The sequence below is a fragment of the Labrus mixtus genome, chromosome 14 (assembly GCF_963584025.1).
Source record: "Labrus mixtus chromosome 14, fLabMix1.1, whole genome shotgun sequence".
Taxonomy (NCBI): domain Eukaryota; kingdom Metazoa; phylum Chordata; class Actinopteri; order Labriformes; family Labridae; genus Labrus; species Labrus mixtus.
Window position 1 is genome coordinate 22,426,907 of NC_083625.1, and position 17,820 is coordinate 22,444,726.

General features: G+C 43.7%; 1 protein-coding gene across 1 annotated transcript; it reads right to left on the minus strand.

Annotated features, from left to right (window-relative positions):
• Window positions 1-1,397: 1,397 nt before the first annotated feature.
• On the minus strand, window positions 1,398-17,339 carry zswim7 (zinc finger, SWIM-type containing 7). The gene is made up of 5 exons (XM_061056254.1): window positions 17,189-17,339; window positions 15,830-15,851; window positions 12,699-12,801; window positions 3,935-4,039; window positions 1,398-1,828 (listed from the first exon to the last, which is right to left on the minus strand). Exons 1-5 carry the CDS (start codon window positions 17,265-17,267, stop codon window positions 1,718-1,720), a joined length of 420 nt encoding a protein of 139 aa, XP_060912237.1. The 5' UTR covers window positions 17,268-17,339; the 3' UTR covers window positions 1,398-1,717.
• Between the last annotated feature and the right edge of the window lie 481 nt (window positions 17,340-17,820).

Sequence of the window (17,820 nt, forward strand, 5' to 3'; positions counted from 1 at the left end):
TCATTTGAATGCCGTCTCAGCTGGGATCCTGAGGTTCTGATGAGCCCTCTGAGTGCAGACAGTCCTCCACAACCTGCTGCCTAGAACGACCGGACTGAGACGAGCCGACTTAAAGAGAGTCCACCATGAGACATGAAAACATTTTACATTCAGCATGCATAAAATCCCTCTTAACACACCTCACGCCACAGGAACATCTGGAAACATCGTCTTTGGAACCATCAGATAATCGGGTCTGAAATCAGCCCTATGACCCTGTAGTGTGCACCCCGCTTAAGGAGCCAAGACTCGTAAGCCGAGTGATCTGTGCGAGTCTCCTTCTCTCCATGAAACGACCCGCTAATACTCGGCCGTCAAAAACAAACACCTGGTCCGACCTCAGGTCACACCAACACCTCCTCCAAGACAAATCACCACCCACAGTCCTCAAAAATGTTCCACCGTTAAAATGTTTTGAATAAAAAATGTTTCATTTGGAGAGAAGTAGCAAAACGTCACAGCTTGTCGACATCACTAAACCCGACAGAACAGAGTGTCTCGTTTTTTTCACTGATTCAGTTTTGATGACATCGTGTTTTTACGTGTTCACAGCACACAGAGGTTTCTGTTCATCCTTTTTGTCCACAGTGGTAGAAAAACGAACTGCATAAAAACAAACTGTATACTTCTTCATCTTCTTCTCTTGTCGTTTAAGGACAGAAGAAAATAAAGGAGGCTCGGGCATTTGACCCCGAGGCTAAAATAACTTGTTATTGAGAAGCTGATTGGCTCCAGGCCGAGGATGCAGATGTTAGCCACGAGGCTAGCGCTTTAGCTACTGATCCAATATGCATGCACTGATATGATTACATGGCCTCTGCAGAGGGCGCGTTCACTCTGCCTTTCAGGGCAGCCATTTTCTTTTTGGGCCTGTGAGCCCCCTCTACAGAAACAAAAACACATTGCTTTGATATTTGAGATCACTTCCCGTTGCTGTGCCTCATCGGTGGTGGTGATTTAAAGTTCCACTGTTTCACCTTCATGTCCGTCGTCCCTCCTCTGTATAACTACAAGGGCTACCCACAGGAGTGTGCCAAAGCTCGAGTACATTCCACCGGAGACATCTCTACTGTAAGTGCACTGTAACGTCGTGTTGTCGTCTCTGTCCACTGATGTGTCAAATAAAGAAGTACTGTAGGTGTCCGACTGATCGATGTCAAACTATTGCCTTCTTCTGGTTCAACATTCCTGCCGCTCATTCCCAAGTATGGATCCATCAGTGAGTTCTGGTCTTTGTTACTGATGAGAACATCCACTGACTCTCGTTCATCTGCAGAACCACAACAGCAAACTGACACTGCTATTTACCATGATGCACTCTGTTTGTATGGTGGATTATTTTGTTAATAAAGGCGATGTTTATATTGTTACATGTCTGTCTTTATTGCTAGAGCTTGCTTTAAATAATACACTTCATATATACACAAAGGTAAAGTTCTTTTCAGAGCGTGCAGAGTCGTCCTCTTCCTGTAACGATGCAGCTTCAGATTAAAAAAGAGCCGACGCTGCACATTCTCAGAGAACAGATGCCACAGCCGTGGAAACAGATTAAGAAATCTTCTGAAAGATAAGAAAAATAGATGAAGCAACATCTGGTGTCTTAGGGAGGGACGTATGAAAGAGTGTTCCCGTGCTCTTCTCTCTGCAGTGACCTAAAGAGTCTTTTTAAGCGGGGACGTCACAGGGCCGAGGTCCCGCTGAGCAGCGTCGACATGTGCTGGTCGCTCACGCTCTCCTGCTGAGTCACTCCCATGGCCTGACTCAGGTACACGGCCAGGATGTGTTTGCACTGGGAGAAAAGAGGGCAGACATGATTTACAACATGAACACTGATGAGGCTTCTGACAAGGATATGAAGCGCCTGATGACACTTCAGTGATGAGCACACACAAAGACGAGAGAAGAGCAGCGAGGCTCTAATCTGATGAACGTTTCCTCTGCCTAAGAGTTATAAAGCAAACACAGGAAGGATTTTTTATATTCATATCGATTCTAAACATGAAAAGTGTGATTAAGGAGGATGTGTGTGTGTGTGTGATGAATTAGATAAGAGGACTACAGTAGCTGTGCTGAAAGACAAATAGTCCCCTCGGTTGTGCGTCTGTTTGCACGAGTGGCTGCACACGTCTCATTATTATCAACATTAGCATGTTAATCATTGGCTTGTTTTTGCCCTCAGCCTGTTCCATGCATTAACGATGAGCTTTCCTCCACGCTCACACGGCCGTGATGTAGAGCTGCACGTAAACAATGAGTCAAAGTCAGAGTGTGTGAAGCAGCAGGAGAACAGAGCCTCGTCAATGTGTGTGTCTGCTGTGTGTGTGGGAGAGCTTCTCCATCCGTCCTCTGACCCACTCTTCAGAACACTTTGGACCTGCTTTGCCCTTTCCAGTCATGCCGGAGTCTGCAGCGCCCCTGATAGCACAGACTGGCTCCAGCGGGGCGGAGCACTGCAGACTGATGGTCAGACTGATGTTTTATTTGGAACTTGGGATTCAGGTCTAAACCTGATCCACCATGAGGGATTCTGCACCATGTTTTGGCTTCCACATATTTAGCAACAACAACATAAATCCATTTCAGCTTCTTATGGCAAGCTATAAAAGCTGCAGGAGCTTTTGATGAGGCAGAACACAGTTTTATGTTTCTGCGTCTCTCGGTTTTCATGGGGAATGATATCAGCAGAGCTCTGCGGTCTGATGCAGCTCTCTTTTTCTCACACCGAGTTTAGCATCGTCCTCCTGGGAGACAAGTCGTCCTGACTTCCTGTAGCAGTGCGGCCCGTTTGCTTGCATGTTTTTAAGATTTAAAAAAACAGCCAAAGAGGGGGGAGACAACCCTCAGTGACCAGACAAGATCATGTCCGGACCACAAACATCTGTTACACACGTTTAAACACTTTTTTTGCCAACTTTTTCGAGCGCCAGTTCTCACCAGGATACACGCCTGAGTGACGAGACACAATCGCAGTGAGGCAGCTCTCCTGTCCGCGTAAACATGGCTGCCGTACACCCTTTTTTTATGTCATCCTGACTGTCTTTCCATTACAGAGTTAAAGCTGCAGCAGGAAACTGTCTTCTCTGTGGGGGGTCAGGTACCACAGCACGGTTGAAAACGTCTATTCGCCAACGCCCCACAGAAACATGTTGACATCTTGTGCTCACAGCAAGAAGTATTCAGGACGTTCAGCTCTAAAGCTGCAGAATGTAAGGTGCTATTTGTACCTGCAGGCACCTCAAGGCGCCAACTACCAAAACATGAGTCAAATATCACTTTATACAGTCGAGACGAAGTTCTTTAGGAGGACCATGAAGTATCAACACAAGCCAAAGGGGATTACACTGTCAGTGCAATCACCTTTATTCTTCTTATGTTTATTTAAAATGAAAGGAAGCACACTGGTTTACATCTCTAAGTGGGTGCTGGATCCAAAGAAACAAGATCCGCACACCAAGGAGCTCCCGTTTAAAGGATTTACTGACAAGTTATGTTTCGAGCCGACACTTAGGAAGAGCGTGATGACTGGAAACTTGTCAACGGGAGCTCCTTGGTGTGCTGATATTTGAGACATGAACTCATGAGACATCGTGTGAAATCCACATTATTTATGTATTCATGTCACTGCTGAAATGTGATTTTGAATGCAGCTTATGCTGTTTTTATGTTTGTCTTTTGAGTGTGATTTGATTGTGATGAGAGGACCTCTGAGCTTGAAATGCAAACAGACAATAAAGTGTTATCTTATCTGATCTTAAATTGGTGTTTGTTTGAAATCAGAACTGAATCCGATCAGGACCCTTCTGTTCCAGCCTCTGGTACTTTACAGTTCAGGCTGGTACCTACGTATATATGATTTGAGGTCTGCACGTGCAGCCTGTCTTAGTTTGAGACTCACCAGCGGACCCTCGTTCCTGCGGAGCACGGTGTAAGCGAAGGCGGGGCAGGGGCAGTAGTGACACGACGAGAAGCAGGTGTAGCATCGGCCCGAGCCTCCGATCACCTGCAACACAATCAAACGAAGCTCATTCAGAAATGTGGAACGACTTCTTTTTAAAAAAAGATCCCTCACAGACACACGATGAGGCAGGAGGGTCATAAAGCAGATAGGATCTCTATGTTCAGATCGGCTGGCAGCGGCTGAGCAGCAGAAGAGGCTGCAGAGACAGGAAAACAAAAAGCACAAACTGAACTGCTTCCTGTTTGTCCCCGGGCGAGTGCAGACATGAATCAGAGCGAGCACACTGACGTGTTTGATCTGTCTCGTCTTCGCTCCTTATCACGCTCTCTCTCTTCAAACCGGATCGTCACATTGAGCAGGTTTTAAATACAATCAGGCAGTTTAAAGATTTATGTCTTCTGTGTTCTGCAGCTGACGGAGAAGAACAATAAACCTGCGCTGTGGAATTTCTGTTATTGTAATCATTCTGTTCAGGTGAATTCAGAACCATCGTTTACTTCTAGTGGGATGACGTGTGTCAGGAAGTGGGGAAACCTAAACAGAAGAAGTTAGACAACAAATATTATAAAGGAATATTAACAAATAAGGCTCGACGAATATGGATTTTTTGGGGCCGATACTGATATTGATAATGGGGAGAGACAAAATCTGATATCTTCCGGTATCTTCCTCTGATCTATCTTCTATCTGTAGAGATAAATAGATATATACTGTATATTTATTGTATGGATCCCTCAGTTATCAAACACTTGTGGAAAAGATTTATAACGAAGACAAGATGGTCACTCAGCTGTAAAGTAACTGAGCATGAACGTGCATCACCGCTGAAAGAGAACTGTTAGTGTAATACAAAGAAACTCAAATGAAATACTGTTTGACTGGTGAATAAATAAATCGAGTAATATCGGCGCATATCTGTGATAAAATTACTTGATACCGATAGTCGTTGGATATGCTAATATCGGCTGATATTATCAGCTGGCAGATTAATCGGTCGAGCTCTATTATCAAATATGGAAAAGTTATCTTGTGTCAACGGCAGCCTCACACATTCATCCCGTCCCTACAGACGGACTTCCATGACTGTTGAGAAGACACTGATCAGTATCTGTGTCCTCTGGCTGATCACCACTCACTGTGAAAAGGTCACTGAGTGAAAAGTTGTCGTCTGATTAACAAGCTGTACAGCGAGAGAGTACAAGAGAGTGGGAGTGTTTATGAAATTAACACAAAGATGATGACAGTACGGAGATAATCATCATCAGTGACGTCTTAATGCAACTCAAAGTGATGTAATAAAGTAACATCATCGTATCGTGATGTGACCAGGTTGGATGAGAGTCAGGGTCATGAGGTCACAGCTGATTGGATTAAATTGTTGTTTTTTGTGGCGTCAGGTTCGGTCAGTATGAAGCGCAGCCTCCGGCCTGAGGGCAGACACTCAAAGACAAATATTTTGTATGTTTGAAACCTACTTTACATTAAAGCAGAGTTCTGATTCTGAACCCTAAACTTGTCCTTGAGTTACTCTGCAGAGAGACTGGTGATGCCGTACGGGGCCGAGCCCTGCAGCTGCTTCGTGTGTGAAGTCAAACCGTTCACACACTCCGACAGCAGCCACGCTGTTCAACTGGGATGCATGCACATCGTCTTACACACAGCTGTTAAGACTTTTTCACATTAACTTATTTTGGCAGAATATCCTAAAACCAACTCTCTACTAGCTGCTGCCATCCCTCAAGTCTTCATGCTGTGAAATCCAGCTTGTAAGAAAGGTTTTCGGTCCAGAGTTACAGAGATATCTAAACTCAGATTCTGTTTTAATGTGGAGTCTTCTTTCCTTAATGTTTCATCAGAGAGAACACGTTGGGGTTGAAGGGGAGGTTTTGACCATGGACCTCATCATTTAACACAAGTTGTTTGGAGATGAGCCCCGTTTCCATCGAGCGGTCTGCATCAGTACGCATATATTCTTCCTGCATCTTATCCCATCTTTCAAACCCGGCGCAGTTTTTCCTCTCCACTGTAACTTCGCTAAGTGTTGGTAAGTGCTCATGATGGGTTAATGTTGGGTCTTTGTAACATAACAATGAGTTCGGTCTTTAATCTACTTTTTTAAAGCGTCTTAAGATAACATTTGTTATGAATTGGTGCTATAATAACAAAGATTGACTGATTGACATTTTGCCGTTTCGACTATCAAAAGTTGGGAATAGTACCAAAATAACCGATCTGTCAGTCCTACTTTTTGCTTCCCTTCTGTTGGGGTACGAAGATCTGACCTTAAAGCCTGGAGCTAGACACACCGCAGTCCGATTGGTTGAAAGAATCAATCGTAGTTTCCTGTGTGACAGCGGTAATAAACGACCACCACAAAATGTAAGAGTAATTTCAAAAATGTTTCTGTTTTTTGCCAGTAATGTCAATGCGTAGCTCCGCCCCATGGACGACCTTGGAGGTGGTGGACACAAAATGCTCGACGTCCTCCATTGTTGCCCTTTTTTTACTGTGTCGTCTTCTTCTTTGTTTAATGGTTTGGCGGGCTACACGGTGTCCCGCTGTTATGATCACACTATTACGACTATCGCCATCAGTCTTACATCCTGCCTACCAAGTAAGGGTACGATTGGTTGCAGAAAAGCAACCAAGATCAGGCTTTACCGCACCAAACTGTCCTGATGGCCTCGGCAGTCAGACAGCTCCAGTCCATGATGCTGATGCTCACCTTCAGCTAAAGACAGTGATGCAAGTCTCGTCGCCTTCGTGTGCACGCCGCTCGAGGTCATTAAGCTGGTGGATGAGCCTGACACTTCACAATAAATAATGCCTCCTGAGATGCAGAGGAGGCTCCATTTTTCTCTACAGCTTTGATAAACTGCCTTTCCCTGTGACCTACAGATGTAAAAAATCTCCCTTCCCTTTAATGTGACGCTGGATTATATATAAGACAGAAAAGAGACGACTACATGGACCTCAGTGGAGATGGATAAAGCACCACAAACAGCAGGATCTAGAGACCGAGCCAAGGACGGCTTCAGTTTCCAAACAACCAGGTTCATTGAAAAGCAGCTCACACTCTTTGGGCCCCTTTGTGTTGTCTGCTGTCATTGTCGATTTTGTGGCTCTGCTGAATCTCCATCTTCAAATCCGGCAACAAACAGTCTCAACAGACCCCCCCTCAAACCTCAGCACAGCTTTGGCCCCGTTTCTGGCTGGCTCTCATGGGAATACTTTCCTGGAAGTGGACTTAAGTCAGCGGGCCAGGAGGTTGCACGGCCCTCTGTCCACTGTTTCCACACCACAAACAGGGCTTCAGGGAAATTAAAAAGCTCTGGGAAGTAATTGAGATACATAACCCTCTATCTGTATCGGCTGGCCTTAGCAAAGGGAAAACTTTACTGGCAGAGACCCTGCATGACTTCTTGTGAGTCTTAGGACTGATAAGCCCAGTTTCCATCAAGCGGTCCAGTTTGGTTCAGAACAGTTTGGTATAGAGCCATCGTAGTGTAAGCCAGATGGCAATGGCTGAGTCAGCTACGTAATAACGTGACATCATCTCAGTCGGCGACACAGTGTAGCCCCTCAAAAAATACAACGAAGAAGAAGAACGCAGTAAACAAAGAGCGACAGTGGTAAATGTACTTGAAATTTGTATTTTCTAGACTACTCAAAGGTCACACCTACACATTCACACCCTGATGGTAGAGGCTGCTGAGGGAAAGAGTCCATCAGAAGTAACGATCTCCATACATACACATTCAAACATCGCAGACGAAGCAGCGGGAGAAACTTGGGGTTAAGTGTCTTGCTCAAGGACACATCGGACATGTGGCTGCTGGAGCTGGGGATCGAACCCCGACCTTCTGTTGAGAGACGACGACTCTACCAACTGAGCCAGCCCCCCGTATGAAGGCCAATCCAGCAGAGGTCAGAACCTCTGAGGTCGTCCATGGGGCGGTGCTCACGCTGACATTAGTCTCAAAAAACTAAAACAGCCTCAAAATTTCTCTCCCGAAATCCACAGGATATTTAAACATGGCGTGTTTTGTGTTTGTTCTTTATTACCACCGTCACACAGGAAGTGAAGATTCTTTGTACCAATCAACGGACTGCAGTGTGTCTAGCGTCGCCCTTTAGGGTCGGATTGGTCCAACAGATGGGTTGCAAAAAAGTAGGAATGCAGGGATCGATTATTTAGGTCCCATTCCCAGTTTATGACAGTGGAAATGCTGGGGCTACTTGATTATGGCAAAAATCATAATCCAGATTATTTAGATTTGTTAGCCTATAAGAGTTTTACTCCTGTGTGTAAAAATAAATATTTAAAGTCAGCTGGTGAACAAACGCTGACTCGTTATCGTAAATGTTTCAGAGAAATATCTTTAAAGAAAGCCAAAAGAATATGGTATAAGAAAAGGAAACAGGTGTATCTTCTTCAGGTCAGAGGCTCAGCCAAAACTGAGCCTGGTGGACCAGCATGTCGTTTAGAGCAAAAAACTCGCCCTCAGTTTCTGCTCGTGGAGCTTATTAGAAACATGCAGAGGCTTTTTAGGTCGGGTACAATCACTTCTATCTGAACCACTTCTCTCGCCCGCTTCCATCACTGCAACACCTGTTGACCTGATAACTGCTCTCATATCTGACAAACCGAGGGGCGTCCAAAACGGCCGTGTGGGGGTGCCTTAAAACCGCCTACCTTCTCTGGTCCAAACAAATCCAGAGCATTCAGGACCAGAATCTAAAGTTAGAAGGAGGACATACTGGCTGCTGCATTGTTGTCAGAGAAGCCAGCACTTCAACATAGCATGTTTCCTTAATGTCTGATCATATAGTAAGGTCACTTTATCATCTCACTCACTACACATCTTACTTCTTAAACATTATTAAAGTCAACGGCATCCTCACACATTCATCCCGTCCCTACAGACGGACTTCCATGACTGTTGAGAAGACACTGATCAGTATCTGTGTCCTCCGACTGATCACCACTCACTGTGAAAAGGTCACTGTGCATTACAAACGAGGTAAGGTGAAAAATCTAAGCAGTGAAATGCCACTCTCTCATGAGTTATTCATTCCCTGAGGAGAGGAGAACAAATAACCATGACAACACCAGAAACTGAAACAGAAAACAACTTGGGTTGCATGATCAACTTTCACAACATTTCTACGACACAGATAGCACATCAATTCACGGAACATCCAGTTAACTCGTCTAAATGTGATCTACGGGTAATTTCAAACCAACCACAGAGCGGTGTTTGAAAATGTAGGCCAACATGGAAGTACATTTAACCGTTACTCTGAGTACTCTGGTTGCAACAGGAAGTGTGAATCTGTGAAATTAGAAGAGGAAACGCCAAGTCGTTCACTTGAATCTTTACCTTACTTCACATTTTCTTTAAGACTTTATGGTCAGAGCGTCTGGTATCAAGTCTTGTTTCATAAAGCCTCATTTTTTTATCAAAAATGGTCTGAGGAGAAAGGGGGGCGGCTTTAGGGTGGTTTCCCAAACTTATCTGGCTCCTGACCCCTCCTTTGACTTCACCATAGCAACCCCAGACATCCAGAACACAAACAGCTTGTTGCTAAAATTAATTTCTTTTCATGTCAAAGCGTTTCTGCTGTGATGCCAGAAAACGTTCATCTTGGAGCACATTCAGGCTTCTTGGTGTTTATTATTGTGGACAGAGGACGTTTCTGCACGATGGACCACAGAGAGACTCTGCAAGGTTCTCGTTTTGACATTCACCCACAGTGGCCTGAGTTCAATATATCTGAATATCCAATATATTTTTTATCGATCCAGAACACTTTCAAATCTGGTCCTGCATCTTCAGATTCAGTGTTTACACGCAGAATCAATAAATACAGACTGTTAACCAATGGATGACATAACGTTGGCTACATTTACTTTTTCAAAATAGAGTCTGATGCTTCTCTGGAAACCACTCAAAGAAAACGATATCTTTTTTTATATCTGATGAGGAAACTCTGCCCTCTCATCCTGTAACCTTCCCACTGGCGTTCTGTACGGACTCTTGAAACTCGGATGACTGCACCTCTCAAAATGTCGTCCCTGCCTTCAGTCTCCTCCAAAAGGTCTTTCTTATTCTTTTTACTAACATTGGTGTCACATGCTGCCCATATATGGTCTGTCCTGAGACCTGAGAGGTCATGACTCAACCTTTGATCCTCAGAACGCCGTCACCACTTCCTGTCCTCCAGCTTGGATTTCTCTAGTCATAGACCTGTTGTGATCATAAAGCCACGTCGTCCTTGTTCGGCGTTCAGATATTCAATGTATAAACCTAAACATTGAGACAGCAGCGCTTAGAGAGACACACTGTGTAAACTCCAGCCCCACTTCATGCATCACTAAAGGTTCAAACATAGAACAGAGCTGCCAAGATAACAGGAACAATGCTGACGCCAACCACTACAAAACAAACGCCACATTCAAAGATTTATCACAAAGAGGAAAAAAGACTGTCATGAATACGATGTTTATGTTGTCAAACTTCCAGGTGAGGGGATTTATGAGACGCTAATATTCCTCAAAGTGGAGCCTGAGAGCAAAGTATCAGGAAGCTGCTTCAAACCAAGCAGCTAGCTTTCACTGTTGAAAAATGAAGCTGATGCTGAAGTGTAAAATCCTGCAGTTCCTGGAGTGTCCACTAGAGGCTGGCTGCAGAAGCACAGGAAGTCACATACACACCCATTCCAAAAAGCCTGTTTTTACAGCAGAGATGAACATGTTTACAGCCTGGTTCAAAAAACCAAACAGGTCTGATTAGATCATGTCTCGATCAGCACACACTGTACGGGGGGGTGAATGTTTTGATGACTCATCAGTTTTGATTTGATGAAGGATAAGAGTTATTCACAATAAGGCGTGTAGTTGACCTGATTGACAGGTGGGAGCGGTGTAACGGTTTGTCAGGAGGTTTAAAACCCGCCTCAGCTCCAGCTCTCAGCCTGTCGTTAGGTTGACTGAAAGTTAGACTGAGACAGCATTTCCAGCATGGAGACCGCCATCGATGGGACTCCAGCGCCCCCTGCAGGAACAGACGGGTGACGTCACTCAAGCTTCGTCTGCTGTATTCATACAATCTGCACATTTGCACACCTCCACATCGCACTTTACATATCTTAGTAAAAATTTTCATTTTGTTCTGAGCTCACGACCATTATATTGTTTAAAGGTCCCATATTATGCTTTTTCTGGTTTTATATGCTCTTTAGTGTGTTTTCCAAGTGTCCTGTGCATGTTTAGGCACATCTATGTGCAAAAATTCAAAGTCGCGGCTTCTCCTACGTCCTCCTGTTAGCTGTAGCATTAGCTGCATGTAACGCTCGCTTCTAGCCCCCCTCGATAAAAATTTGTCAGTGCAGCGTCATTGTCAGTGTGAGATCACTGATCTAAGTCCATTGGCTCGTTGTGGCAAGCCCAGCAGCTCATGTTGAAATTTCCGAGACGCGTGCTGAGCACCTGACCAATAACGACAGAGCGGATCGGCAGACCAATCAGAGCAGACTTGGCCCACGTGGGGTCTAACAGTGGGGGCTCAGCAGAGCGTAGCTGACGGACTCAGAGCGTAGAGGGAGCAAGGAGGAGCAGTACATGAAAACAGACACTTTTTTCAAACTTTATCTATTGTGAACGTACAAAAGTAGGTACATAGATTAAATATATGAACCCCAAAAAGGGAATAATATGGGCTCTTTAATATCGTGTTGTATTATCTGATTTTGTTGTTGTTGTTGTCCTTGTACATGTCGTGGTCGTCTGTGAGGCTGCAGCCTCCGTGTAAGTGGAGCAACCTAACCACTAGGCCATCAGCGTCACATGAACTAACTGTTTAAACAGTGTCTTCAATGATTGCTCCATCAGGCTGATTTCTGCAGCTGCATCTGACGGCAGAGCGTGTTCTTAAGTGTGAGTGGCGTCACAGAGCGTGAAGTTCATGCTGCAGCGATGAAGGAGTGCACGGAGAGATGTGTGGACTTCACACAGATGCAAACACAAGCAGACAGCCTGAGCCTGAAAAGCTCAGTACTGGGAGAGCTGCTACAAACCAATCCTCACTGGTGTCTTCCTTTGCACGGTCACAACCGCTCAACGAGACAAACCAGGGAACACGATGACATTCAAAGAAGAATTAAAATAGAATATTAAGTTAATCTTTTTCTCTGCACGCTGCGGGACCACTAAACCTCAGGCGGGCCGAGGGGAACAAAGTGAAAAGAGAGCAGCAGCAGAATCAGTCTTTAAATAGCTTCATTGTATTTTCAGTTCCCTTTTCTCTCGTTTTCTTTTGTTCTGCTGAAGTTTACAGGAAATTTGTGTCACAATGACCACAAACCTCAACGCACTCAGAGGACAGAACAAACACCTAACTGTGGGAGTGTCACGCACCTGGGGGAGAGGTTACTGCCCTTTGTGATGTCATACACATTTTCTGAAAAGTGGAGCAGGCTAAAGATGGAGAGGATGGACTTTTCTCATCATTGGGGGGTTTGTAGACAGACTAGAGACACATGTTAGAGTTAGAGAAACATGGTGAAGTGGATTCTGCATCATATGTGACCTTTTTTTTGTCCCATCAGAGCCTCTATAAGATATCGTGAATAACTCTGTAATGAATAAAGTGTGTGCTGCAGTTTGTAAAGATACAGAGGTGACAGAAGTGTCACCAACCTGAAATGCTTTGCGTCCACTCGGAGACAACACGCAGGTGACGGAGCGCTGGTCCACCAGGTCCAAAGCCTGCAGCGCACAAGGTCCAAAGACAAACTTCAGCCTGACAGACGTGAGAGAGAGAGAGAGAGAAATCATCCTCAGAGGGGAGTGAACGATTTCAACACACCAACATGTTTTATACGTTTGTCTTCACGTTGTAGAGTCTGAAATCTAGAGTTTAAACCAAACCTCAAAGCATGTCGATTCATCAAAATGTGATTCGGTTATTTTACATTCATCAGAAATGTTCTGTTTGGACTCTACAAGGGACTCTACACAAGTTTCATTCAACAACCATATCCATCGATTCTAATCAAAGAGTTGTATACAAGTCAAAATGTTTACTTCCTAGGGGAGGGGTTACTGGCCTTTGTGATGTCATGAAGGGAAAATCTCCAAACGGCCTGTTTGAGCACACATTTTCTGAAAAGTGGAGCAGGCAAAAGACAGAGAGGATGGACTTTTCTCATCATTGGGGGGTTTGTAGACAGACTAGGGACACACATTAGAGTTAGAGAAACATGGTGAAGTGGATTTGATAAAATATGTGACCTAAGGAGGTGTTCTCACATCCAACAGGTCATAAAACGATCACACTGAAAAGATAAAGAATCCTGCACTCGACTCTCGATGAGGCCGAGCCAGAGTCGTGTTAAAGAAGTGTACAGAGATGATCTTTATCGAATGACGATGTTTCCTGTTCTGATTTATTGAGAGCTCAACTACAGTGGGTACGGAAAGTATTCAGACCCCTTTACATTTTTCACTCTTTGTTTCATTGCAGCCATTTGCTAAAATCAAAAAAGTTCATTTTATTTCTCATTAATGTATACTCAGCACCCCATCTTGACAGAAAAAAACAGAAATGTAGAAATTTTTGCAAATTTATTAAAAAAGAAAAACTGAAATATCACATGGTCATAAGTATTCAGACCCTTTGCTCATATTTAACTCACATGCTGTCCATTTCTTCTGATCCTCCTTGAGATGGTTCTGCTCCTTCATTGGAGTCCAGCTGTGTTTAATTAAACTGATTGGACTTGATTAGGAAAGGCACACACCTGTCTATATAAGACCTTACAGCTCACAGTGCATGTCAGAGCAAATGAGAATCATGAGGTCGAAGGAACTGCCCAAGGAGCTCAGAGACAGAATTGTGGCAAGGCACAGATCTGGCCAAGGTTACAAAAGAATTTCTGCAGCACTCAAGGTTCCTAAGAGCACAGTGGCCTCCATAATCCTTAAATGGAAGAAGTTTGGGACGACCAGAACTCTTCCTAGACCTGGCCGTCCAGCCAAACTGAGCAATCGTGGGAGAAGAGCCTTGGTGAGAGAGGTAAAGAAGAACCCAAAGATCACTGTCGCTGAGCTCCAGAGATGCAGTAGGGAGATGGGAGAAAGTTCCACAAAGTCAACTATCACTGCAGCCCTCCACCAGTCGGGGCTTTATGGCAGAGTGGCCCGACGGAAGCCTCTCCTCAGTGCGAGACATATGAAAGCCAGCATAGAGTTTGCCAAAAAACACATGAAGGACTCCCAGACTATGAGAAAGAAGATTCTCTGGTCTGATGAGACCAAGATTGAACTTTTTGGCTTTAATTCTAAGCGGTATGTGTGGAGAAAACCAGGCACTGCTCATCACCTGCCCAATACAATCCCAACAGTGAAACATGGTGGTGGCAGCATCATGCTATGGGGGTGTTTTTCAGCTGCAGGGACAGGACGACTGGTTGCAATTGAAGGAAAGATGAATGCGGCCAAGTACAGAGATATCCTGGAAGAAAACCTCTTCCAGAGTGCTCAGGACCTCAGACTGGGCCGAAGGTTCACCTTCCAACAAGACAATGACCCTAAGCACTAAAATAACAAAGGAGTGGCTTCGGAACAACTCTGTGACCATTCTTGACTGGCCCAGCCAGAGCCCTGACCTAAACCCAATTGAGCATCTCTGGAGAGACCTGAAAACCACCAACGTTCATCATCCAACCTGACAGAACTGGAGAGGATCTGCAAGGAAGAATGGCAGAGGATCCCCAAATCCAGGTGTGAAAAACTTGTTGCATCATTCCCAAGAAGACTCATGGCTGTACTAGCTCAAAAGGGTGCTTCTACTCAATACTGAGCAAAGGGTCTGAATACTTATGACCATGTGATATTTCAGTTTTTCTTTTTTAATACATTTGCAAAAATTTCTACATTTCTGTTTTTTTTCTGTCAAGATGGGGTGCTGAGTGTACATTAATGAGAAATAAAATGAACTTTTTTGATTTTAGCAAATGGCTGCAATGAAACAAAGAGTGGAAAATGTAAAGGGGTCTGAATACTTTCTGTACCCACTGTATGTGTGTGACTCTGAAGTTCCCTTTGTTTGTATGTTTGTGTTGAAAGTGATCCTGCTTTGCACTACATCACACAAACACAGTGTTCTTTAAGAACATTTTACTGGAAGCTACCAACAACAAAATTCTGTCTGAAAGAAGAGAAAGTGAAATCAGCTTGTCGATTCCGAACGAGGTTCCTGAGTGTGACGGACGGACCGGAGGCGAGCACTTCCTCTCTTTACTGTGAGGAAGTGTCTCGATGAAGACACTGAGCAGAATCATGTATGTCTGTACGCTGCCTCACTTTGGTAAATCCAGGCTGTGAAAACACACAGTGGTTTTTTAAAGATTTATTCTTGGGCTTTTTGTGCCTCTAATGGGAGAGATAGGACAGTGGATAGAGTTGGAAATCAGGGAGAGAGAGAGTAAGGAATGACATGCGGGAAAGGAGCCACAGGCTGGATTTGAACCTGGGCCGCCTGCCCGGAAGACCACAGCTTCCATACATGGGGCACGCGCACTAACCATTGCTCCACCAGCGCCCCCCTCTGAGTGGTTTGAGGCCTGATTTATACCCACTCAGACTGAGACATCATAACTCAGAGAGAAAGAGAGGGGGAGAGACACAGAGATCTCAAATCTTTTGAGGTAAACAGTGACCTCTAAAGTGATCTTCAGAGTAAAAGTGAAATCATTTGACTGGTAATAAGTAAATATTTAGATCTGTTGGAGGGAACGTGTAATTGGAATAAGAAGAGAGGAACTTACGCTATGAGCAGATCATCAGGAACTGAAAAAAAGAGAAAAGAAAATCATGTATTTAAATTAGAAGTTTGAAGAGTAAAACACCTTAGAACAAGCCGGAAGATGAAACCAACATTGACACTTCAAAAAAAGTCCTGTATTTATATTTATTGTGCTACCACAGGCCCAGGAGGCAAACCTGCCATGGACCCTACAGAACGCACAGATTATACTCGCACTGCATGTGTCCTCGCCAAGCAGAGTTGCACAATAGCACAGGGCAGCTCACAATCACACAGCACGTACTCCTTTCAAATACAGTTATTCATTATTGAATAATAGGCTACTATAATAACCCGGTCTGCATGGTTAAACTAAATGATGGAAAATCAACTTTAAGTTGCACGTTATGGTCCATCTTACCAGGTAAAACATGTGGAACTTCTTTACAAAAGGAATGAAGGCAGGGACAATAATTCATAATATAGACATCAAATAGTTTGTAGTTCCAGTCAGCGTGTAGCATCAGCAGCTTGCTCTCTCTTCTTAACTGTCCCTTTCTTTACACAAAAACCAGGAAAAGCAAGAAGGCAAATAATATTTAGTCCAATATTTTTATAGCAAAAATACTTTACATAAATAATATATGTTTAATAATAAATCTTGGGACAATACTACCAGTACCCAGTACCCAGGGTCCTGGGTTCTTACTGGGTCCTGGGTTCTTACTGGGCCCTGGGTACTGCAGAGATCCGCCTCAGGACCTTTGTTTATGAATTTAAGTAGAAAGTAAAGCTGTAAATAAAAGCCTGTTAATACAAGGTTTAGTGTATTCACATTCTTTGAGGTGCACCTGTATGTTCACATGTATGTGAGCCTGTATGTTCACCTGTATGTTCACATGTATGTTCACATGTATGTTCACATGTATGTTCACCTGTATGTTCACATGTATGTGAGCCTGTTCACCTGTATGTTCACCTGTATGTGAGCCTGTTCACCTGTATGTGAGCCTGTATGTGAGCCTGTTCACCTGTATGTGAGCCTGTTCACCTGTATGTGAGCCTGTATGTGAACCTGTTCACCTGTATGTGAGCCTGTTCACCTGTATGTGAGCCTGTTCACCTGTGTGAGCGCGCCCCCTACAGGCTCAGTACGAAACTGCATCTTAATATAATTCAGGAGCATTATTTAAAAGCGTTTGAACCAGATTGTAATACTTTAATATAACTGTTGGATATTATTAATAAGACGGTAACCTTCCTCTCTTTACGGTGATAACTTCCAGGTAAATAACCGTTTCCGTCATATTCTGTTTAAAACACCGCGACCGTTAAGTTAAATATCCGTGTTATCAGGTAAATCTCTCGAGCCTCTTCTTACTTTGAGACGTTTCCAGGAAAGCTTTCTGAATATCTCTGAAAAGTTGTTCTGCCACAGGAGGTAAGAATTCAGAATTCATTTTTCACACCGTTTATTTGTTTCCGGAAGTCATCGCAGCTCTCAGCCAATCACGTGCTGCGTTTTTCTTCTTCTTTGGAGTTTTATGGCGGTTGGCAAACAGGCTAATGGTCGTATTACCGCCACCTGCTGAGCCGGAGTGCAGGTCATAATTCTGGAACAGGAAATAAAAATAAAAAATAAAGAATAATATTACTTAAATTCTGTCTTTTAAGCCTGTCCTTTTCAGAAAGATTATTAACCCTTTATACGTTTTGATTTTTAGGATTTTATTGACACATCACTGTTCAACAAGGCACATTTTGTGTATTTATATTTGTAAATATTGGTCTATATATAGTTCCCTATGCTCGTATCAGTAGTGTCAGACCCATTTAAACTGTGGGGGCTTAAGCCCACAGAATTTTTGATATTCTTTAATATATATTTTGGATGTAGAAAAGCAGAATAATAAACTGGCAGAAAAATGAAAACACTAAAGTAAACAATTTGTGCCTCAAACTGAACTATTTTATTTAAATGCTTTTATAAGCTTAGTTCTCTTTGTTATTTGA

Excerpts from the sequence above, each read along its gene's own strand:
- zswim7 (XM_061056254.1), bottom strand. The coding sequence starts at position 17,267 with ATGAATTCTGAATTCTTACCTCCTGTGGCAGAACAACTTTTCAGAGAT. Across the intron at positions 15,852-17,188 it reads TTTCCTGGAAACGTCTCAAA|TTCCTGATGATCTGCTCATA; the intron begins GTAAGAAGAGGC and ends TCTTTTTTTCAG. Across the intron at positions 12,802-15,829 it reads CCTGATGATCTGCTCATAGC|GCTGAAGTTTGTCTTTGGAC; the intron begins GTAAGTTCCTCT and ends CACGTCTGTCAG.